The sequence below is a fragment of the Staurois parvus genome, unplaced genomic scaffold (genome assembly GCF_062004578.1).
Source record: "Staurois parvus isolate SC_StPar_1 unplaced genomic scaffold, SC_StPar_1.0 ptg000512l, whole genome shotgun sequence".
Classification (NCBI taxonomy): Eukaryota; Metazoa; Chordata; class Amphibia; order Anura; family Ranidae; genus Staurois; species Staurois parvus.
The window spans coordinates 274,397-298,850 of NW_028318308.1; the positions used below are offsets into that span (position 1 = coordinate 274,397).

Consider the following 24,454-nt stretch of genomic DNA (forward strand, 5'->3'; position numbering starts at 1 on the left):
ATTACTATGGGGGATGAATTACTATATGGGGGATGAATTACTATATGGGGGATGAATTACTATATGGGGGATGAAATACTATGGGGGATGAATTACTATATGGGGGATTAATTACTATGCTTACTATGGGGGAATATTACTATACTTACTATGGATGACACATACACATCATTCATCTACTCTTGGTCCGGCCCCCGGGTCCAATATATGAACCCATTGCGGCCCTCAAGTCAAAAAGTTTGCCCACCCCTGGCCTAGGCCCCACCTACAAGCCCGTTCATACACATATTAATGCTCTGCATTAGACTTGAAAGGTCTAAGTCAACCCTAAACACTCTTTTTGCATTGAACGGTCAGAATATTTCCTGGTGCTGTATGATGGATAATATGTTATTGGTCGGAGGGCCCATGCAGAATGCTTATCTTTTATGATGAGTTTTATAAGTAAATTATAGTTATCTGCAGGGCGGTGATTGTTCTTGGACTTACCAGATCCCAGCTACCACACTCATGGCCCCCCGTGATAGGCTGGTAGTGTTCATGGGATCTCTTCTTTGGTTCTGCCCCTTATTACCTCCTACAAATACTTGCAATAGAAGGAAGGGGGGGACAAGTCACTTATAACTAAGCAATCAGATTTCACGATTTAGAACAAAACCAAAATCACAGGAAAAAAATACAGATTGTATTTTTATTTCTTATTGTTTATATTAGTATTTATTACTTTTAACAAGATTATACAATTACAAGTAAGGAATATTGTTAGTTGTAAACAAAAAAACTATTATTTGAATCTTGTGTTTTCATGTGCTTTGCCCTCCGGTGGATTCACCCCCTTCCTGACCCGGCCATTTTTTGTGATACGGTGCTGCATTACTTTAACTGACAATTTAAAATGAAATTTACGTCCTTTTTTTTCCCCACAAATGGAGGTTTCTTTCGGTGGTATTTGATCGCCTGTGCCGTTTTGTTATTTTTTTGCGCTGTAAGCAAAAAAAAAACCGGACAATTTTGAGAAAAAAATATATTTTGGACTTTTTGCTATTATACATGTCCAGTAAAAAAATGTAAAAATCAAATTTCATCATAAATTTCGGCCAAAATGCATTCTGCTCCGTGTCTTTGGTAAAAAAAATCCCGATACCTGTAAATAATTGGTTTACGTGAAAGTTATAGCGTGCACAAATGGCGGTATAGATACTGGATTTTTTTTTATACTAATAATAGTGGCAATCAGCAACTTATGGTGGCAATCAGCGACTTATGGTGGCGATCAGCGAATTATGGCGGGACTGCAGCAGACATTCTGACACTGGGGGGGAACTGACTTGGGGTCACTGATATCCCCAGTGACACCAATACAGTGATTAGTGCAAAAAAAAAAGCACTGACGCTGTACTAATGGCACTGGGGGGGAGGAGTTAACATTAAAAGTCAATCAAAGGGTTAACTGTGTGAGGGGAGTGTTTCACTAGGGGGCGGGGTGTGTGCTTCACTGTTACACACTGTCTTGGAAAGCTAAGTTCTGCTGTCAGGAACAGTGTGTTAGGAACTGACAGGGAAGAGAGCTGCATTGAAAACAATGCAGCTCTGCTCCCTGTCAGTGTTTGCCGGCAAACACCGGGCTCCAGCTGGTAATCACGGGCCGGGACCCGGTGATTGACACCCGTGGCTGCGATTGGTGCCACGGGTAGGGCGTTCGCGTGCCTCACACTCACCCCTACCATGTACACAGGATGATGTTTATAAAAGTGATCCTGCCTACAGGGGCAGCTTTGCCACAGTAAATGTACTGTGGGTGGTCCCCTAGTGGTTAAATGGTATTCAGAAGCAGCAGTTGGGGAGCCTTAAGGAACAGAGAAGATCATTTACTAAAGGCAAACAGGTGGCTCTGTTTGAAAGAGAATTCTCACTTAGCTTATGCAGGCCATAGACGGGTCAAAAATCGGCCGATTTTTCGGCCGAAAATAAAATCGGCCGATTTTCGGATCATTAGAGGGTTAATAGGTCGGCCTTTTTTTGGTATTTTGGCAGATTTTTTTTATCGGTAAAGTTGGAAAAAGATCGGCCGATTTTCGCAGCAATTATGAGCAAATCGGCCGATCTTTTTACCGATAAAAAATCTGCGTATGAGCCGTGACCTGCAAGAAGAAGACAAAAAGAAGAAAAAGAATAAGAGGATGAAGAAGAGGATGAAGAAGAGGATGAAGAAGATGAAGAAGAAGAAGAAGAAGAGGATGAAGAAGAAGAAGAAGAATTCCAGTTCAGCAAAAAGTGTCTCTGCAGAGAACTCTGCTATTTCTTTGACAGTTCTTTGACATTTATAGCGGCTGCAACATTGTATCTATTTGTTTCCCAATAAAAACATCTGTATCCAAAATGGATACAAATAGATACAATATTGCAGCCGCTATAAATGTCAAAGAAATAGCAGAGCTCTCTGCAGAGACACTTTTTGCCGGCTGTAGACGGGATGAAAATCAGCCGATTTTTTTTACCGTTCCTGGTAACGTCGGCCTATTGAACGACCGATTTTTCGTTTTTTTAAAGAAAAACCGGCCGGTTTTCTCCCCCATCTATGGCCTGCATAAGTCAATGTGGTGACAATTCATTTTGCTAAGAATCTCCAATCACATGTCGGGAAAATAAGAGTGGTTGGAAGTCAGCAGAGCTTCACGTCTGAGTTTCTCATTGACCCAATGGTGGTCTTTATCAGTGTCGGAGTTCCAGGTCACACAGATGTGCCCTCAAACTAAATGTTGGAAGTCATCAGAGCTTCACCTCATATACTAAGGGAAATTCCCTTGCAAAGTAAACAGCCTCTTTGCCTTTAGTAAATCCGCCCAAAGATGTATATTGTAAGCTGGTTGCATTAAGGTTTTGGCTGGATGAGAACTTCCCAGTTGATATCATAGACTAGAGAATTCCAATTAATGACATTTCCAAGGAGACCACCAGAGATGACCTTCTGTACATTTCCTGGTGTCAGGACATAATCCCACATGTGGACATCACTTATTTCACCAACCAATGACTGAGAAACATCAAACCCTCCACCAAAACAATCTTGTTCCTGCCCCAGGACAATGCTGGTCTTAGGTGCGATAGAAGACCCTTTCATGGAGACTCTTCTGGGGTAGAGTTTCCCATTGACCCAAAGTTGGACCACTCCAGTGTTGGAGTCCCAGGTCACACAGATGTGCCTCCAGTCCAAAGACTCCGAGTCTGTCTTAAAATGAGTGACTTCCTGGTTAATATATACAGAACAAGTTTTTGGGGGCTGTAGGTAGATGAGAAAGGCGTTGTCCTTCCCGGGAGTAGCAAGAGAGAAGGGAGTATAGGGGCGGGAAAGGTCAGTATAGGAACGTAGACAGACGCTGACTTCCTGCAATGGTCTTGTAATTTCAGGTCTTAGAATGACATGAGCTGTGCTGGTTTCTTTGGGGAAGACGAAGACTTTACTCTCCAAGTCTAGGGAAGGAAACAGACAAAACTCATTACTGCTACAGATCAAAGCTTTAGATGATGAACAATAAAGTCTGAATTTATTTATAGATGGTAAAATCTAAAAAAAAAAAAAAAAACCAGTTGGATACTCCCATGTATCTCAGCATAAGTGTGCGCAGCCTATTGTATTAGGGTGAGCACCCCAAAGCTCAAACACACATGCGTATCTTTTTGATCCCCCTGAGGGCACATCATCTCACTACTTGCAGATTCAGAGTGAAAGAGAAATGGGAGCAACCATCTCATCATTGGCACACAGAGCAAGAACTGTAATGTTTAGGTGATTAGGGCGTGCCCAGGCACATCTGCCACACCCTGTGCGCACATCTATGTATCTCGGAAGGTCAGTCTATTCCTTTCTGTTTTGTGTATATGTGGCTTTCAGATCCAGTAACTAAAGTGTTTTGGCAGCTTACCTCAGTCATCTACTCAGTTGGCCAATCAAGGGACTTACTTTTGTCTCCAAATGTTCTGCTAACATGTTAATTAAAGCAAAGAAGACCTAAGCTGTAAAAGTATAGAAGCTCTAACACTGCCAGGGATATAATCGGGGTGCCGCATTCATTAAAGTGATTGTAAAGGATCTATTCTTATGTTATATAAATAACAAACATGTCATGCTTACCTGCTCTGTGTTATGATTTTGCACAGAGCAGTCCCGATCCTCCTCTTCTCAGGTCCCCTGCTGGCGCTCCTGGCCCATCCCCCCTGCCAGGTGCCCCATAGCAAGCTGTTTACTCTGGGGGGCACTCGTGTGTGCTCGCTGCACACAGAACGAAGCTCCACCCTGCCCCCTTTTCTCTCTTCATTGGCTATGATTAACAGGAGGGGGAGCCAATGGCCAATGAGGAGGGAGATAGCGGAGAGAGGCTGTGCTTTATGGCACAGTGCTGGGTTGAGATTGGGGTCAGATAAGTATAGGGGGGCTGGGAGGGGGAGCTGCACTCAGAAGGTTTTTTTTACTTTAATGTAGAAAATACATTGAGGTAAAAAAATCATCTGCATTTAGGACCACTCTAATGTGTCAGTAATATCGATATACAGTCAGTGCCAGGGGCGGACTGACCATTGGGGAACTCGGGCACTGCCTGACGGCCCAGGGTCAGTAGGGGGCCCCATGAGATGTCCCTGGTACCTTTCATAGGCTTTTTTGGGTGTGATTTGAGTGTGGGCAAGGACACAGGGGTCCCATGGTCCCCTATTGCCCGGGGGCCCCATGAATTGTCAGCCCGCCCCTGGTCAGTACATTTCATTAGTATAATAATGCTCGAAGGCTGAATAAAAAAAACTAAAGCTAAATCCCGGGAATATAAAAACATTACGTCAGTAATGCTCCTCCCCCCTCCCCCTCCACACACACCCGCACTCACTCACACTTCAAGGGTTAAATGTTGGATTTTGATTAGGCTGCCAACAATGAGCACTTTTACTTATCCCTCACTCCCCTGGTAGCCGACACTCACCTCTTCCCTCTAATGATCTGTCTTGTGGGTGGGCCCGTAGTGCCCCCACCTACAATGCAGGACTATGGGACAGGCACTGAATTTACATATATTTTATTTCCTCGGAGTTCCACTTTATAGGACTATCATAATTTTGAAAGAATATTCTTTCATCTTCATTCATTCTCATCTTACCCATCTCTCCACTCCTTCACTGTCTCTTACAACTCTATCCAGGCGTGTACCACAAGGCAAACAAGGCCTTTGCCTAGGGTGGTATTTTCTGGGGGACAGCACTGCCCCTTGGAAGAAGGGACATATGTGGCATGGAGACCAGGGGGGATCTGAGAGAGGCTGCAGGCTCCTTGATTGTGTATGCGGAGCCCAACTGACGTTCCCGGGGATGTCCAGAGCTGTGAAGGTGAGTGTCTTTCTCTCTGTCACCATAGGGGGAGTGAATGTTAGTGGAAGGCTCTCAGGTGGGGGGGAATGGGGAAGGGGTGTTGTTGGTAACTGTCAGGCTCTCTCTGCAGGGAAGGTGGGGGGTCTGGTGTTGGTTGGTGTGAGGCTCTCTCTCTGCCGGGGAGGGAGGCGTCCAATTTTTGTGTTGCCTAGGGCAGCACAAAACCTAAATACACCGAACTCACCTCCTCCCCTCCCATTCCTTTTCCCGCCAGGGTCCCCTGAAATTCTGTTCTTGGATCTCTCCTACCTGCACCTCCTCCCTGGGTCAGCTGAAGCCTCCTATGCCCTCCAATACCATCTCTATGCTGATGACACCTAAACCTATCTCTCTGCTCCTCAGCTCACCCCATCAGTTTCCTCACGTATCACTAATTTACTAACAGACACATCAGACTGGATGTCACTCCACTTCCTCAAACACAATCTATCCAAAACCGAGCTTGTAATATTACCTCCCCCACGTGCCTCTTCTCTTGATTTCTCTGTAAAGAACGACCATCAACCAGTCCCCACATGCCATGGTGCTGGGTGTAATCCTGCACTCTGAACTATTCTTTCTGCCCCACATCCAATCACTGTTCAAATCATGCCGCCTCAACCTCCGCAACATCTTCAAAATACTTCCTGACCAATCACACCACAAAGCTCACAATTCACTCCCTGGTTATCTCTCGTCTTGACTACTGCAACTCCCTCCTCATTGGATTACCTTTACACAGGCCGTCCCCCCTCCAGTCCATCATGAATACTGCTGCCAGGGTCATCCACCTTACCAACTGTTCCGTGTCTAATACCCATCTATGCCGATCCCTCCACTGGCCTCCTCTCAGTGTCCTCCACCCCTCACTGCCAATCCTTCCCTCCACTGGCATCTATTTAGTGTCCTCTATCCCTCTCTGCCAATCCCTCCACTGGCTTCCATTCAGTGTCCTCCATCCCTTTCTGCCAATCCCTCCATTGGCTTCCATTCAGTGTCCTCCACCCCTCTCTGCCAAACCCTCCACTGGCCTCCATTCCTTGTCCTCCATCCCACTCTGCCAATCCCTCCACTGGCTTCCATTCAGTGTCCTCCATCCCTTTCTGCCAATCCCTCTATTGGCCTTCATTCAGTGTCCTCTATCCCTCTCTGCCAATCCCTCCACTGTCCTCCACTCACTGTCCTCCATCCCTTTCTGCTAATACCTCCACTGTCCTCCATTCAGTGTCCTCCACCCCTTTCTACTAATACTTCCACTGTCCTCCATTCAGTGTCCTCCACCCTTCTCTGCCAATCCCTCCACTGGTCTCCATTAATTGTCCTCCATCCCTCTCTGCCAATCCCTCCACTGGCTTCCATTCAGTGTCCTCCATCCCTTTCTGCCAATCCCTCCATTGGCTTCCGTTCAGTGTCCTCCATCCCTTTCTGCCAATCCCTCTATTGGCCTTCATTCAGTGTCCTCCACCCCTCTCTGACAATCCTTCGACTGGCCCATACTCAGTGTCCTCCACCCCTCTCTGCTAATCCCTGCACTGGCCTCCATTCAGTGCCCTTCACCCCTCTCTGCCAATCCCTCCACTGGCCTCCATTCAGTGTCCTTCACCCCTCTCTGCCAATCCTTCCACTGGCCTCCATTCAGTGCCCTTCACCTCTCTCTGCCAATCCCTCCACTGGCCTCCATTCAGTGTTCTTCACCTCTTTCTGCCAATCCTTCCACTGGCCTCCATTCAGTGTCCTTCACCTCTCTCTGCCAATCCCTCAACTGGCCTCCATTAATTGTCCTCCATCCCTCTCTGCCAATCCCTCCACTGGCTTCCATTCAGTGTCCTCCATCCCTTTCTGCCAATCCCTCCATTGGCCTTCATTCAGTGTCCTCCACCCCTCTCTGCCAAACCCTCCACTGGCTTCCATTCATTGTCCTCCATATCACTCTGCCAATCCCTTCACTGGCTTCCATTCAGTGTCCTCCATCCCTTTCTGCCAATCCCTCCATTGGCCTCCATTCAGTATCCTCCACCCCTCTCTGCTAATCCTTCCACTGGCCCCCACTCAGTGTCCTCCACCCCTCTCTGCCAATCCTTCCACTGGCCTCCATTCAGTGCCCTTCACCCCTCTCTGCCAATCCCACCACTGGCCTCCATTCAGTGTCCTTCACCCTTCTCTGCCAATCTCTCCACTGGCCTCCATTCAGTGCCCTTCACCTCTCTCTGCCAGTCTCTCTACTGGTCTGCATTCAGTGCCCTTCACCTCTTTCTGTAAATCCCTCCACTGGCCTCCATTCAGTGTCCTTCACCCCTCTCTGCCAATCCCTCCACTGGCATCCATTCAGTGCCCTTCACCTGTCTCTGCCAATCCCTCCACTGGCCTCCATTCAGTGCCCTTCACCTGTCTAAGCCAATCACTCCACTGGCCTCCATTCAGTGCCCTTCACTTGTTTCTGCCAATCCCTCCACTGGCCTCCATTCAGTGCCCTTCACCTCCCTCCGCTGGCTTCCGCTCACATGAATTGAATTCAGAATAGTAACAATAACTTACAAAGCCATCCACAACTCTGCCCCCAGCTACACAACTAATCTAATCTTACAATACCACCAAAATTATCCTTTTGACAACTCCCAAGACCTTGTGCTCTAGCTTCCTCATCACCTCCTCCCACGCTCGCCTCCAGGATATCTCCAGAGCCTCGCCTATCCTCTGGAACTCCCTACCCCAATCTGTCTGACTATCTCCTAATCTATCCATCTTTAGGCGCTCCCTGAAAACACTTTTCTTATATAGAAGCCTATCCTGCTCCTAACTAATACACTGCATTTTACTTCATCAGCTCATCCCCCCACAGCTATTACCTTTTATATCATTTAATCTCCCTGTCTGATTCCTCCTGATTAAATGTATCAAATGTGATTGCTAATACCTGTAAATGAAATAAAAAAGCCATAGGTGCACACGCTGTGTGAACAAAATGAAAGCTGGTGTCAATCATCTATGACTCCACCTACACCATATTAATGCACAAAAAAATACACATTTGATGATCAATAAAGATTTATAGGGAGCTGCAAAACAGTTAAAACACTATAGAGAAAATACATTACCAAAGCAACCCACAAAAAAATCTGAAGAATATATTTAAAAAAATATATTTTTTAAAATATATTCTTCAGATTTTTTTTTAAATATAAAAAAGTAATTTTTAGATATATTTCTTACATATATTTGTAAACGCATTCCAAAAATGTAGATTGATATTTGTAAAGACATACAGTATATTTGAAATGTATCTTTAAAAATATATTTTTCATATATTTTATAATAAAAACATATTTCAACATGCAGCATATATATATATATATATATATATATATATATATATATATATATAATTTTTTTTTTTAATTGAAATATATTGAATACGGCCAAAATTGTAGCGTTTCAAATATATGGCAATATATTTGGGAAGAATATTTTAAAAATATATTTCAAATATATTTTTCTTCAATATGGGAATAGAAGCCCCATCCCCCAAGGATCTTTCCCTGCAGATGCAAAAAAACAGGGAGAGATCATGTGACCACACGACAGAGCTGCAGGAATAAGGGGTACTTGAAGGAAAAGAAAACAAATTGCCATGACATATATGTGAATGAATGATGGCAATTAACACTTCTACGTTTAGCATCGCTTTAAGGTTAGAGACTTACGCAAATTTTTAGGCAGGAGAAGAACATCCCCTTTCATTTCATAGAGTAGCGACTTCCAATTAATGACATTTCCATGGAGATCACCAGAGACGACTTTCTGGATGTCTTCTTGTGTCAGGGCATAGTCCCACATGTGGACATCACTTATTTCACCAACCAATGACTGCTTAGCATCAAACCCTCCACCATAGGAATCTTGTTCCTGTCCAACTATAATGCTGATTTCAGCTGCAATAGAAGACCCTATCATGGTAGGTCCTCCAAGGTAGAGTTTCCCATTGACCCAGAGTTGGACCAATCCAGTGTCGGAGGCCCAGGCCACACAGGTGTGTCTCCAGTCCAGAGGCTCTGAGTCTATCCTGAAAGCAGCGAGTGCGTTGTTTATGTACACATTAAGGGTGTTTGGAGCCTGGAACATGATTAGAAAAGCATCAAAGTTTTTCGTAGTAGCTCCAGACAGGAGAGAATAGAGGCGTGAAAGATCACTGTAGGTATGTAGACAGACGCTGGCTTTCTGCAATGGCTTTGTAATATTTGGTCTTAGGATGACATGAGCTGTGCTGGTTTCTTTGGGGAAGAAGAACATTTTATCCTCCAAGTCTAGGAAAGGAAAAAGACAAAACTTAATACTGATACATATCAAAGCTTTAGACGTTGAACTACACTCACTGGCCACTTTATTAGGTCAACCTTGCTAGTGCCGAGAAAATCTCCCCCACACCATGACACCACCAGCCTGAACCATTGATACAAGGCAGGATGGATACACCACACCATGACACCACCACCACCAGCCTGAACCATGGATACAAGGCAGGATGGATCCACCACCCCATGACACCACCACAACCAGCCTGAACCATTGATACAAGGCAGGATGGATCCACCACACCATGACACCACCACCACCAGCCTGAACCATTGATACAAGGCAGGATGGATCCCCCACACCATGACACCACCAGCCTGAACCTTGGATCCAAGGCAGGATGGATCCCTCACACCATGACACCACCACCACCAGCCTGAACCATTGATACAAGGCAGGGTAGATCCACCACACCATGACACCCCCACCACCAGCCTGAACCATTGATACAAGGCAGGATGGATCCCCCACACCATGACACCATCACCACCAGCCTGAACCATTGATACAAGGCAGGATGGATCCCCCACACCATGACACCACCACCACCAGCCTGAACCATGGATACAAGGCAGGATGGATCCACCACACCATGACACCACCACCACCAGCCTGAACCATTGACACAAGGCAGGATGGATCCCCCACACCATGACACCACCACCACCAGCCTGAACCATTGATACAAGGCAGGATGGATCCACCACACCATGACACCACTGCCACCAGCCTTAACCGTTGATACCAGGCAGGATGGATCCATGCTTTCAAGTTGTGTTACCAAGCAATTGAACAGGAGGACCTAATAAAGTGGCCGGTGAGTGTATATACTCAGAATTTATCTATAGATATAGAATCTAAAAAATGCAAATAATTAGATACACTCATACATCTTAGGGAGACCGTATTTTGTACACAGATGTGTCCCAGGGGTTGTAGTACTTTACAACTCCAGAAAGAAAGTATTTGAATGTATCTAAAGCATGCGTGCTAAACTTCGGGGAAAATTGTGTGGAATCATACGCCATCTTGTATGCGATTTAGTGTCCATTTCTTATACTGAGATAGAATGAGTGCGTTTATGGATGTTATTGAGCTTTTCATCTCACTGTTGGGGAGGGAAGGCTTCCACACTGCTTCTCACTGGCTCATACGGTTTGGTATGGTTCAGGCAGGATGGGGGGATGCATGCTTGTCTTACCCCTTTCCTGGCCTGCAAAACTGCATTCTCAGAGAAGTTTCTGGTATTGATTTTGTGGGGGTCTCCATGCATTTTTCCCCTGGTTTTTGTATGGGGTTCCTCCTTAAAATCCATACTAGATAATAAATGGTCTAGCATAAAACTTGGGGGTGCTCCATGCTTTTATTTTCTTTTTGCAGTAGGTTCTCCTGTAAAGGCCACACCCGATCTGAATTGTCTAAGAATAAAATGGAGGGGGGTACCTTTGTGTAAATAAACTATCAATCCTGTTCTTCCACCCCCCCCCCCCCCCCCCCCCCCCCGCAATGAACTGGTTTTAATAGGAGTTCCCAGAGACCTGAAAATTACTTCAAGGGCTCCTTAGGGGTAAAAAGGTTGAGAAAGGCTGCCCTAATATACACAATATTGCCAAAAATATTGGGCCAGCCCCCAATTCATGTGATTCAGGTGTTCCAATCCCCTCCATATCATGTGATTCAGGTGTTCCAATCCCCTCCCTATCGTGTGATTCAGGTGCTGCAATCCCCTCCCTATCGTGTGATTCAGGTGCTGCAATCCCCTCCCTATTGTGTGATTCAGGTGCTGCAATCCCCTCCCTATCGTGTGATTCAGGTGCTCCAATCCCCTCCCAATCGTGTGATTCAGGTGCTCCAATCCCCTCCCAATCGTGTGATTCAGGTGCTCCAATCCCCTCCCAATCGCGTGATTCAGGTGCTCCAATCCCCTCCCAATCGTGTGATTCAGGTGCTCCAATCCCCTCCATATCATGTGATTCAGGTGCTCCAATCCCCTCCATATCATGTGATTCAGGTGTTCCAATCCCCTCCATGGACACAGGTGTATACAATCAAGCCCCTAGGCATGCAGACTGCTTCTACAAACATTGGTGAAAGAATGGGTCGCTCTCAGGAGCTCAGTGACTCCAAGCTTCAAATACTTCACCAAGATGGCCGGGTTCCTGTGCGCGATGATGTCATTTGTCCCTTGACGCGTTTTGTAATACCTTCTAAAGCAGTCCTGTGTGGATGAAGAAACGCGTCAAGGGCGTGGCCGGATGACATCGTCGCATACAGGAACTGGAGGTCGGCCATCTTGTTGAGGTATCTGGGGCCATTACCCAGCCTTAAGAGCATTATTTATTGAAAGAGGTGATTTATTCTGTGTGCGGTGGATATAGCGCACTTATTTTATGAATGGTTTTAATTTCATTTTAATAAATGGTTCTTAAAGCTTAACATATTGAGCAACGAGGAGATTTTCCTGTTCTGTAGGATCATCCCTTTGAAGAACTGAGAGGTCTCCTGGAGATTTAACAACTACTTTGAGCCATGTGGAGTGAGCCCTTAAAGGGCAAGGAGTTTTTGTGTTTTTTTCCTAATTCAGGAGTCAATATCCTGAGGTAAGTGGCCACACAGGAAGGTGGTGGAAGCACATTTGTTATTGGTTGAAGTGCACTTTGGTGAAGTTTATTTCAGAACGGACGTTAAGAAGAGGTGGAAGAGTTATATGGTGGACTTTTATGATGTGGTTTTTTTTCACTGTATATTGAACATTTATCTATTGTGAGATACTTTCTATTCTGTTTTTTTTAATCATTCACTTGTATATACAGGCGTACCTCAGTTTACAAATTTAATGCGTTCTGTGGGATGTTTCGTATTGCAAACAATTTGTAAACCGAAACGTGGTTTCCCATAGGAATGCATTGAAAACCAATTAATCCGTTCAGGAGGTCAGAAAAACTAAGAAAAAGACTTATCTGTTCAAAACTGTTTATTGAGTACACTTTAGCCACTTCAAGTCCGGACGCTTTCACCCCCTTCCAGTCCAGAAACTCCCCCCCTTCCAGTCTGGACACTTTCACCCCCCCTTCCAGTCCGGACACTTTCCACCCCTTCCAGTCCAGAAACTCCCCCCCCTTCCAGTCTGGAAACTTTCACCCCCCTTCCAGTCTGGCCACTTTCTCCCCATTCCAGTCCGGACACTTTCACCCCCCCCCTTCCAGTCCGGACACTTTCACCCCCCCCTTCCAGTCCGGACACTTTCACCCCCCCTTCCAGTCTGGACACTTTCACCCCCTTCCAGTCTGGACACTTTCCCCCCCTTCCAGTCCGGACACTTTCCCCCCCTTTCCAGTCCGGACACTCCCCCCCCCCCTTCCAGTCCGGATACTTTCACCCCCTTCCAGTCCAGACACTTTCCCCCCCTTCCAGTACAGACACTTTCCCCCCCTTCCAGTCCAGACACTTTCACCTCCTTCCAGTCCGGACACTTTCACCCCCTTCAAGTCTGGACACTTTCACCCCCTTCCAGTCCGGACATTTCACCCCCCTTCCAGTCCGGACACTTTCACCCCCCTTCCAGTCCGGACACTTTCACCCCCTTCCAGTCCGGACACTTTCACCCCCTTCCATGCCGGAAACTTTCACCCCCTTCCAGTCCTGACACGTTCACCCCCCTTCCAGTCCGGACACTTTCACCCCCTTCCAGTCCGGACACTTTCACCCCCTTCCAGTCCGGACACTTTCCCCCCTTCCAGTCCGGACACTTTCACCCCCTTCCAGTCCGGACACTTCCTCCCCTTCCAGTCTCGACACTTTCACCCCTTCCAGTCCGGACACTTTCACCCCCCTTCCAGACCGGACACTTTCACCCCCTTCCAGTCCGGACACTTTCACCCCCTTCCAGTCCAGACACTTTCACCCCCTTCCAGTCCGGACACTTTCCCCCCTTCCAGTCTGGACACTTTCCCCCCTTCCAGTCTGGACACTTTCACCCCCTTCCAGACCGGACACTTTCCCCCCTTCCAGTCCGGACACTTTCACCCCCTTCCAGTCCGGACACTTCCTCCCCTTCCAGTCTCGACACTTTCACCCCTTCCAGTCCGGACACTTTCACCCCCCTTCCAGACCGGACACTTTCACCATCTTCCAGTCCGGACACTTTCACCCCCTTCCAGTCCAGACACTTTCACCCATTTCCAGTCCGGACACTTTCCCCCCTTCCAGTCTGGACACTTTCACCCCCTTCCAGTCCGGACACTTTCCCCCCTTCCAGTCCGGACACTTTCACCCCCTTCCAGTCCGGACACTTCCTTCCCTTCCAGTCTCGACACTTTCACCCCTTCCAGTCCAGACACTTTCACCCCCCTTCCAGTCCGGACACTTTCACCCCCCTTCCAGTCCGGACACTTTCACCCCATTCCAGTCCGGACACTTTCACCCCCTTCCATGCCGGAAACTTTCACCCCCTTCCAGTCCTGACACTTTCACCCCCCTTCCAGTCCGGACATTTTCACCCCCTTCCAGTCCGGACACTTTCACCCCCTTCCAGTCCGGACACTTTCCCCCCTTCCAGTCTGGACACTTTCACCCCCTTCCAGTCCTGACACTTTCACCCCCTTCCAGTCCGGACACTTTCCCCCCTTCCAGTCTGGACACTTTCACCCCCTTCCAGACCGGACACTTTCTCCCCTTCCAGTCCGGACACTTTCACCCCCTTCCAGTCCGGACACTTCCTCCCCTTCCAGTCTCGACACTTTCAGCCCTTCCAGTCCGGACACTTTCACCCCCCTTCCAGTCCGGACACTTTCACCCCCTTCCAGTCCGGACACTTTCACCCCCTTCCAGTCCAGACACTTTCACCCCCTTCCAGTCCGGACACTTTCCCCCTTTCCAGTCTGGACACTTTCACCCCCTTCCAGTCCGGACACTTTCCCCCCTTCCAGTCCGGACACTTTCACCCCCTTCCAGTCCGGACACTTCCTCCCCTTCCAGTCTGGACACTTTCACCCCTTCCAGTCCGGACACTTTCACCCCCCTTCCAGTCCGGACACTTTCATCCCCTTCCAGTCCGGACACTTTCCCCCCTTCCAGTCCGGACACTTTCACCCCCTTCCAGTCCGGACACTTCCCCCCCTTCCAGTCTCGACACTTTCACCCCCTTCCAGTCCGGACACTTTCACCGCCTTTCAGTCTGGACACTTTCCCCCCTTCCAGTCCGGACACTTTCACCGCCTTCCAGTCTGGACACTTTCCCCCCTTCCAGTACGGACACTTTCACCGCCTTCCAGTCTGGACACTTTCCCCCCTTCCAGTCCGGACACTTCCCCCCCTTCCAGTCTCGACACTTTCACCCCTTCCAGTACGGACACTTTCACCGCCTTCCAGTCTGGACACTTTCCCCCCTTCCAGTCCGGATACTTTCACCCCCTTCCAGTCTGGACACTTCCACCCCCTTCCAGTCCAGACACTTTCCCCCCTTCCAGTCCGGACACTTCCACCTCCTCCTAGTCTTGACACTTCCCCCCCCTTCCAGTCCAGACACTTTCACCCCCTTCCAGTCCGGACACTTTCACCCCCTTCCAGTCCGGACACTTTCCCCCCTTCCAGTCCGGACACTCTCACCCCCTTCCAGTCCGGACACTTCCTCCCCTTCCAGTCTTGACACTTTCACCCCCTTCCAGTCCGGACACTTCCCCCCCCTTCCAGTCCGGACACTTTCACCCCCTTCCAGTCCGGACACTTTCACCCCCTTCCAGTCCGGACACTTTCCCCCCTTCCAGTCTGGACACTTTCACCCCCTTCCAGTCCGGACACTTTCCCCCCTTCCAGTCCAGACACTTTCACCCCCTTCCAGTCCAGACACTTTCACCCCTTCCAGTCTGGACACTTTCACCGCCTTCCAGTCTGGACACTTTACCCCCTTCCAGTCCGGACACTTTCACCGCCTTCCAGTCTGGACACTTTCCCCCCTTCCAGTACGGACACTTTCACCCCCTTCCAGTCCAGACACTTTCCCCCCCTTCCAGTCCAGACACTTCCCCTCCTTCCAGTCTGGACACTTTCCCCCCCTTCCAGTCCGGACACTTTCCCCCCTTCCAGTCCGGACACTTTCACCGCCTTCCAGTCTGGACACTTTCCCCCCTTCCAGTACGGACACTTTCACCGCCTTCCAGTCTGGACACTTTCCCCCCTTCCAGTCCGGACACTTTCACCCCCCCCTTCCAGTCCGGACACTTCCTCCCCTTCCAGTCTCGACACTTTCACCCCTTCCAGTCCAGACACTTTCACCCCCCTTCCAGTCCGGACACTTTCACCCCCCTTCCAGTCCGGACACTTTCACCCCTTTCCAGTCCGAACACTTTCACCCCCTTCCATGCCGGAAACTTTCACCCCCTTCCAGTCCTGACACTTTCACCCCCCTTCCAGTCCGGACACTTTCACCCCCTTCCAGTCCGGACACTTTCACCCCCTTCCAGTCCGGACACTTTCCCCCCTTCCAGTCTGGACACTTTCACCCCCTTCCAGACCGGACACTTTTCCACCTTCCAGTCCGGACACTTTCACCCCCTTCCAGTCCGGACACTTCCTCCCCTTCCAGTCTCGACACTTTCACCCCTTCCAGTCTGGACACTTTCACCCCCCTTCCAGTCCGGACACTTTCACCCCCTTCCAGTCCGGACACTTTCACCCCCTTCCAGTCCAGACACTTTCACCCCCTTCCAGTCCGGACACTTTCCCCCCTTCCAGTCTGGACACTTTCACCCCCTTCCAGTCCGGACACTTTCCCCCCTTCCAGTCCGGACACTTTCACCCCCTTCCAGTCCGGACACTTCCTCCCCTTCCAGTCTGGACACTTTCACCCCTTCCAGTCCGGACACTTTCACCCCCCTTCCAGTCCGGACACTTTCACCCCCTTCCAGTCCGGACATTTTCCCCCCTTCCAGTTCGGACACTTTCACCCCCTTCCAGTCCGGACACTTCCCCCCCCCCCTTCCAGTCTCGACACTTTCACCCCTTCCAGTCCGGACACTTTCACCGCCTTTCAGTCTGGACACTTTCCCCCCTTCCAGTCCGGACACTTTCACCGCCTTCCAGTCTGGACACTTTACCCCCTTCCAGTACGGACACTTTCAACGCCTTCCAGTCTGGACACTTTCCCCCCTTTCAGTCCGGACACTTCCCCCCCTTCCAGTCTCGACATTTTCACCCCTTCCAGTCCGGACACTTTCACCGCCTTCCAGTCTGGACACTTTCCCCCCTTCCAGTCCGGACACTTTCACCCCCTTCCAGTCTGGACACTTCCACCCCCTTCCAGTCCAGACACTTTCCCCCCTTCCAGTCCGGACACTTCCACCCCCTCCTAGTCTTGACACTTCCCCCCCCTTCCAGTCCAGACACTTTCACCCCCTTCCAGTCCGGACACTTTCACCCCCTTCCAGTCCGGACACTTTCCCCCCTTCCAGTCTTGACACTTTCACCCCCTTCCAGTCCGGACACTTCCCCCCCCTTCCAGTCCGGACACTTTCACCCCCTTCCAGTCCGGACACTTTCACCCCCTTCCAGTACGGACACTTTCTCCCCTTCCAGTCTGGACACTTTCACCCCCTTCCAGTCCGGACACTTTCCCCCCTTCCAGTCCAGACACTTTCACCCCCTTCCAGTCCGGACACTTTCACCCCTTCCAGTCTGGACACTTTCACCGCCTTCCAGTCTGGACACTTTACCCCCTTCCAGTCCGGACACTTTCACCGCCTTCCAGTCTGTACACTTTCCCCCCTTCCAGTACGGACACTTTCACCCCCTTCCAGTCCAGACACTTTCCCCCCCTTCCAGTCCGGACACTTCCCCCCCTTCCAGTCTGGACACTTTCCCCCCCTTCCAGTCTAGACACTTTCACCCCTTCCAGTCCGGACACTTCCCCCCCCTTCCAGTCCGGACACTTTCCCCCCTTCCAGTCCGGACACTTTCACCGCCTTCCAATATGGACACTTTCCCCCCTTCCAGTCCAGACACTTTCCCCCCCTTCCAGTCCGGACACTTCCCCCCCTTCCAGTCTGGACACTTTCCCCCCCTTCCAGTCTAGACACTTTCACCCCTTCCAGTCCGGACACTTCCCCCCCCTTCCAGTCCGGACACTTTCCCCCCTTCCAGTCCGGACACTTTCACCGCCTTCCAATCTGGACACTTTCCCCCCTTCCAGTCCGGACACTTTCACCGCCTTCCAGTCTGGACACTTTCCCCCCTTCCAGTACGGACACTTTCACCGCCTTCCAGTCTCGACACTTTCCCCCCTTCCAGTACGGACACTTTCCCCCCCTTCCAGTCTCGACACTTTCCCCCCTTCCAGTCCGGACACTTCCACCCCCTTCCAGTCTGGACACTTCCACCCCCTTCCAGTCCAGACACTTTCCCCCCTTCCAGTCCGGACACTTCCACCCCCTTCCAGTCCGGACACTTCCCCCCCCTTCCAGTCCAGACACTTTCACCCCTTCCAGTCCAGACACTTTCACCCCCTTCCAGTCCGGACACTTCCCCCCCTTCCAGTCTCGATACTTTCACCCCTTCCAGTCCGGACACTTTCACCGCCTTTCAGTCTGGACACTTTCCCCCCTTCCAGTCCGGACACTTTCACCGCCTTCCCGTCTGGACACTTTCCCCCCTTCCAGTACAGACACTTTCACCGCCTTCCAGTCTGGACACTTTCCCCCCTTCCAGTCCGGACACTTCCCCCCCTTCCAGTCCCGACACTTTCACCCCTTCCAGTCCGGACACTTTCACCGCCTTCCAGTCTGGACACTTTCCCCCCTTCCAGTCCGGACACTTTCACCCCCTTCCAGTCTGGACACTTCCACCCCCTTCCAGTCCAGACACTTTCCCCCCTTCCAGTCCGGACACTTTCACCCCCTCCAGTCCGGACACTTTCCCCCCTTCCAGTCTGGACACTTTCACCCCCTTCCAGTCCGGACACTTTCCCCCCTTCCAGTCCAGACACTTTCACCCCCTTCCAGTCCGGACACTTTCCCCCCTTCCAGTCTTGACACTTTCACCCCTTCCAGTCTTGACACTTTCACCGCCTTCCAGTCTGGACACTTTACCCCCTTCCAGTCCGGACACTTTCACAGCCTTCCAGTCTGGACACTTTCCCCCCTTCCAGTACGGACACTTTCACCCCCTTCCAGTCCAGACACTTTCCCCCCCTTCCAGTCCGGACACTTCCCCCCTTCCAGTCTGGACACTTTCCCCCCCTTCCAGTCTCGACACTTTCACCCCTTCCAGTCCGGACACTTCCACCCCCTTCTAGTCTGGACACTTCCCCCCCCTTCCAGTCCAGACATTTTCACCCCCTTCCAGTCCGGACACTTTCACCCCCTTCCAGTCCGGACACTTTCCCCCCTTCCAGTCCGGACACTTTCACCCCCTTCCAGTCCGGACGCTTCCTCCCCTTCCAGCCTTGACACTTTCACCCCCTTCCAGTCCGGACACTTCCCCCCCCTTCCAGTCCGGACACTTTCACCCCCCTTCCAGTCCAGACACTTTCACCCCCTTCCAGTCCGGACACTTTCACCCCCTTCCAGTCCGGACACTTTCCCCCCTTCCAGTCCGGACACTCTCACCCCCTTCCAGTCCGGACACTTACCCCCCCCCTTCCAGTCTCGACACTTTCACCCCTTCCAGTCCGGACACTTTCACCGCCTTTCAGTCTGGACACTTTCCCCCCTTCCAGTCCGGACACTTTCACCGCCTTCCAGTCTGGACACTTTCCCCCCTTCCAGTCCGGACACTTTCACCCCCTTCCAGTCTGGACACTTCCACCCCCTTCCAGTCCAGACACTTTCCCCCCTTCCAGTCCAGACACTTCCACCCCCTTCTAGTCTGGACACTTCCCCCCCCTTCCAGTCCAGACACTTTCACCCCCTTCCAGTCCGGACACTTTCACCCCCCTTCCAGTCCGGACACTTTCACCCCCTCCAATCCGGACACTTTCCCCCCTTCCAGTCTGGACACTTTCACCCCCTTCCAGTCCGGACACTTTCCCCCCTTCCAGTCCAGACACTTTCACCCCCTTCCAGTCCGGACACTTTCCCCCCTTCCAGTCTTGACACTTTCACCCCTTCCAGTCTGGACACTTTCACCCCTTCCAGTCTGGACACTTTCACCGCCTTCCAGTCTGGACACTTTACCCCCTTCCAGTCCGGACACTTTCACCGCCTTCCAGTCTGGACACTTTCCCCCCTTCCAGTATGGACACTTTCACCCCCTTCCAGTCCAGACACTTTCCCCCCCTTCCAGTCCGGACACTTCCCCCCTTCCAGTCTGGACACTTTCCCCCCCTTCCAGTCTCGACACTTTCACCCCTTCCTGTCCGGACACTTCCACCCCCTTCTAGTCTGGACACTTCCCCCCCCTTCCAGTCCAGACATTTTCACCCCCTTCCAGTCCGGACACTTTCACCCCCTTCCAGTCCGGACACTTTCCCCCCTTCCAGTCCGGACACTTTCACCCCCTTCCAGTCCGGACGCTTTCTCCCCTTCCAGCCTTGACACTTTCACCCCCTTCCAGTCAGGACACTTCCCCCCCCTTCCAGTCCGGACACTTTCACCCCCCTTCCAGTCCAGACACTTTCACCCCCTTCCAGTCCGGACACTTTCACCCCCTTCCAGTCCGGACACTTTCCCCCCTTCCAGTCCGGACACTCTCACCCCCTTCCAGTCCGGACACTTACCCCCCCCTTCCAGTCTCGACACTTTAACCCCTTCCAGTCCGGACACTTTCACCGCCTTTCAGTCTGGACACTTTCCCCCCTTCCAGTCCGGACACTTTCACCGCCTTCCAGTCTGGACACTTTACCCCCTTCCAGTACGGACACTTTCACCGCCTTCCAGTCTGGACACTTTCCCCCCTTCCAGTCCGGACACTTCCCCCCTTCCAGTCTCGACATTTTCACCCCTTCCAGTCCGGACACTTTCACCGCCTTCCAGTCTGGACACTTTCCCCCCTTCCAGTCCGGACACTTTCACCCCCTTCCAGTCTGGACACTTCCACCCCCTTCCAGTCCAGACACTTTCCCCCCTTCCAGTCCGGACACTTCCACCCCCTCCTAGTCTTGACACTTCCCCCCCCTTCCAGTCCAGACACTTTCACCCCCTTCCAGTCCGGACACTTTCACCCCCTTCCAGTCCGGACACTTTCCCCCCTTCCAGTCCGGACACTCTCACCCCCTTCCAGTCCGGACACTTCCTCCCCTTCCAGTCTTGACACTTTCACCCCCTTCCAGTCCGGACACTTCCCCCCCCTTCCAGTCCGGACACTTTCACCCCCTTCCAGTCCGGACACTTTCACCCCCTTCCAGTCCGGACACTTTCCCCCCTTCCAGTCTGGACACTTTCACCCCCTTCCAGTCCGGACACTTTCCCCCCTTCCAGTCCAGACACTTTCACACCTTTCCAGTCCGGACACTTTCACCCCTTCCAGTCTGGACACTTTCACCGCCTTCCAGTCAGGACACTTTACCCCCTTCCAGTCCGGACACTTTCACCGCCTTCCAGTCTGGACACTTTCCCCCCTTCCAGTACGGACACTTTCACCCCCTTCCAGTCCAGACACTTTCCCCCCCTTCCAGTCCGGACACTTCCCCCCCTTCCAGTCTGGACACTTTCCCCCCCTTCCAGTCTAGACACTTTCACCCCTTCCAGTCCGGACACTTCCCCCCCCTTCCAGTCCGGACACTTTCCCCCCTTCCAGTCCGGACACTTTCACCGCCTTCCAATCTGGACACTTTCCCCCCTTCCAGTCCAGACACTTTCACCGCCTTCCAGTCTGGACACTTTCCCCCCTTCCAGTACGGACACTTTCACCACCTTCCAGTCTCGACACTTTCCCCCCTTCCAGTACGGACACTTTCCCCCCCTTCCAGTCTCGACACTTTCACCCCTTCCAGTCTGGACATTTTCACCGCCTTCCAGTCTGAACACTTTCCCCCCTTCCAGTCCGGACACTTCCACCCCCTTCCAGTCTGGACACTTCCACCCCCTTCCAGTCCAGACACTTTCCCCCCTTCCAGTCCGGACACTTCCACCCCCTTCTCGTCCGGACACTTCCCCTCCCTTCCAGTCCAGACACTTTCACCCCCTTCCAGTCCAGACACTTTCACCCCCTTCCAGTCCGGACACTTCCCCCCCTTCCAGTCTCGACACTTTCACCCCTTCCAGTCCGGACACTTTCACCGCCTTTCAGTCTGGACACTTTCCCCCCTTCCAGTCCGGACACTTTCACCGCCTTCCCGTCTGGACACTTTCCCCCCTTCCAGTACAGACACTTTCACCGCCTTCCAGTCTGGACACTTTCCCCCCTTCCAGTCCGGACACTTCCCCCCCTTCCAGTCTCGACACTTTCACCCCTTCCAGTCCGGACACTTTCACCGCCTTCCAGTCTGGACACTTTCCCCCCTTCCAGTCCGGACACTTTCACCCCCTTCCAGTCTGGACACTTCCACCCCCTTCCAGTCCAGACACTTTCCCCCCTTCCAGTCCAGACACTTCCACCCCCTTCTAGTCTGGACACTTCCCCCCCCTTCCAGTCCAGACACTTTCACCCCCTTCCAGTCCGGACACTTTCACCCCCCTTCCAGTCCGGACACTTTCACCCCCTCCAGTCCGGACACTTTCCCCCCTTCCAGTCTGGACACTTTCACCCCCTTCCAGTCCGGACACTTTCCCCCCTTCCAGTCCAGACACTTTCACCCCCTTCCAGTCCGGACACTTTCCCCCCTTCCAGTCTTGACACTTTCACCCCTTCCAGTCTGGACACTTTCACCGCCTTCCAGTCTGGACACTTTACCCCCTTCCAGTCCGGACACTTTCACCGCCTTCCAGTCTGGACACTTTACCCCCTTCCAGTACGGACACTTTCACCCCCTTCCAGTCCAGACACTTTCCCCCCCTTCCAGTCCGGACACTTCCCCCCTTCCAGTCTGGACACTTTCCCCCCCTTCCAGTCTCGACACTTTCACCCCTTCCAGTCCGGACACTTTCACCGCCTTTCAGTCTGGACACTTTCCCCCCTTCCAGTCCGGACACTTTCACCGCCTTCCCGTCTGGACACTTTCCCCCTTTCCAGTACAGACACTTTCACCGCCTTCCAGTCTGGACACTTTCCCCCCTTCCAGTCCGGACACTTCCCCCCCTTCCAGTCTCGACACTTTCACCCCTTCCAGTCCGGACACTTTCACCGCCTTCCAGTCTGGACACTTTCCCCCCTTCCAGTCCGGACACTTTCACCCCCTTCCAGTCTGGACACTTCCACCCCCTTCCAGTCCAGACACTTTCCCCCCTTCCAGTCCAGACACTTCCACCCCCTTCTAGTCTGGACACTTCCCCCCCCTTCCAGTCCAGACACTTTCACCCCCTTCCAGTCCGGACACTTTCACCCCCCTTCCAGTCCGGACACTTTCACCCCCTCCAGTCCGGACACTTTCCCCCCTTCCAGTCTGGACACTTTCACCCCCTTCCAGTCCGGACACTTTCCCCCCTTCCAGTCCAGACACTTTCACCCCCTTCCAGTCCGGACACTTTCCCCCCTTCCAGTCTTGACACTTTCACCCCTTCCAGTCTGGACACTTTCACCGCCTTCCAGTCTGGACACTTTACCCCCTTCCAGTCCGGACACTTTCACCGCCTTCCAGTCTGGACACTTTACCCCCTTCCAGTCCGGACACTTTCACCCCCTTCCAGTCCAGACACTTTCCCCCCCTTCCAGTCCGGACACTTCCCCCCTTCCAGTCTGGACACTTTCCCCCCCTTCCAGTCTCGACACTTTCACCCCTTCCAGTCCGGACACTTCCACCCCCTTCTAGTCTGGACACTTCCCCCCCCTTCCAGTCCAGACATTTTCACCCCCTTCCAGTCCGGACACTTTCACCCCCTTCCAGTCCGGACACTTTCCCCCCTTCCAGTCCGGACGCTTCCTCCCCTTCCAGCCTTGACACTTTCACCCCCTTCCAGTCCGGACACTTCCCCCCCCTTCCAGTCCGGACACTTTCACCCCCTTCCAGTCCGGACACTTTCACCCCCTTCCAGTCCGGACACTTTCCCCCCTTCCAGTCCAGACACTTTCACCCCCTTCCAGTCCGGACACTTTCCCCCCTTCCAGTCCAGACACTTTCACCCCCTTCCAGTCCGGACACTTTCACCCCCTTCCAGTCCAGACACTTTCCCCCCCTTCCAGTCCGGACACTTCCCCCCTTCCAGTCTGGACACTTTCCCCCCCTTCCAGTCTCGACACTTTCACCCCTTCCAGTCCGGACACTTCCACCCCCTTCTAGTCTGGACACTTCCCCCCCTTCCAGTCCAGACATTTTCACCCCCTTCCAGTCCGGACACTTTCACCCCCTTCCAGTCCGGACACTTTCCCCCCTTCCAGTCCGGACACATTCACCCCCTTCCAGTCCGGACGCTTCCTCCCCTTCCAGCCTTGACACTTTCACCCCCTTCCAGTCCGGACACTTCCCCCCCTTCCAGTCCGGACACTTTCACCCCCCTTCCAGTCCGGACACTTTCACCCCCTTCCAGTCCGGACACTTTCCCCCCTTCCAGTCCAGACACTTTCACCCCCTTCCAGTCCGGACACTTTCTCCCCTTCCAGTCCAGACACTTTCACCCCCTTCCAGTCCGGACACTTTCACCCCCTTCCAGTCCAGACACTTTCCCCCCCTTCCAGTCCGGACACTTTC

The 24,454-nt window shown here is 51.9% G+C and overlaps 1 protein-coding gene across 1 annotated transcript in view; it reads right to left on the reverse strand.

The window, feature by feature from the left end:
• Positions 1-677: 677 nt before the first annotated feature.
• LOC149451868 (C-reactive protein-like) overlaps positions 678-24,454 on the reverse strand; it is a 32,434-nt gene continuing 8,657 nt past the window's right edge. The window contains exons 3-4 of the mRNA XM_089690048.1: positions 9,093-9,692; positions 678-3,471 (exon numbers count right to left, since the gene is read on the reverse strand). Of these exons, the coding sequence (XP_089546174.1) occupies positions 2,873-3,471; positions 9,093-9,692 (1,199 nt within the window). The 3' untranslated portion in view covers positions 678-2,872. The remainder of the gene's footprint in view (positions 3,472-9,092; positions 9,693-24,454) is intronic.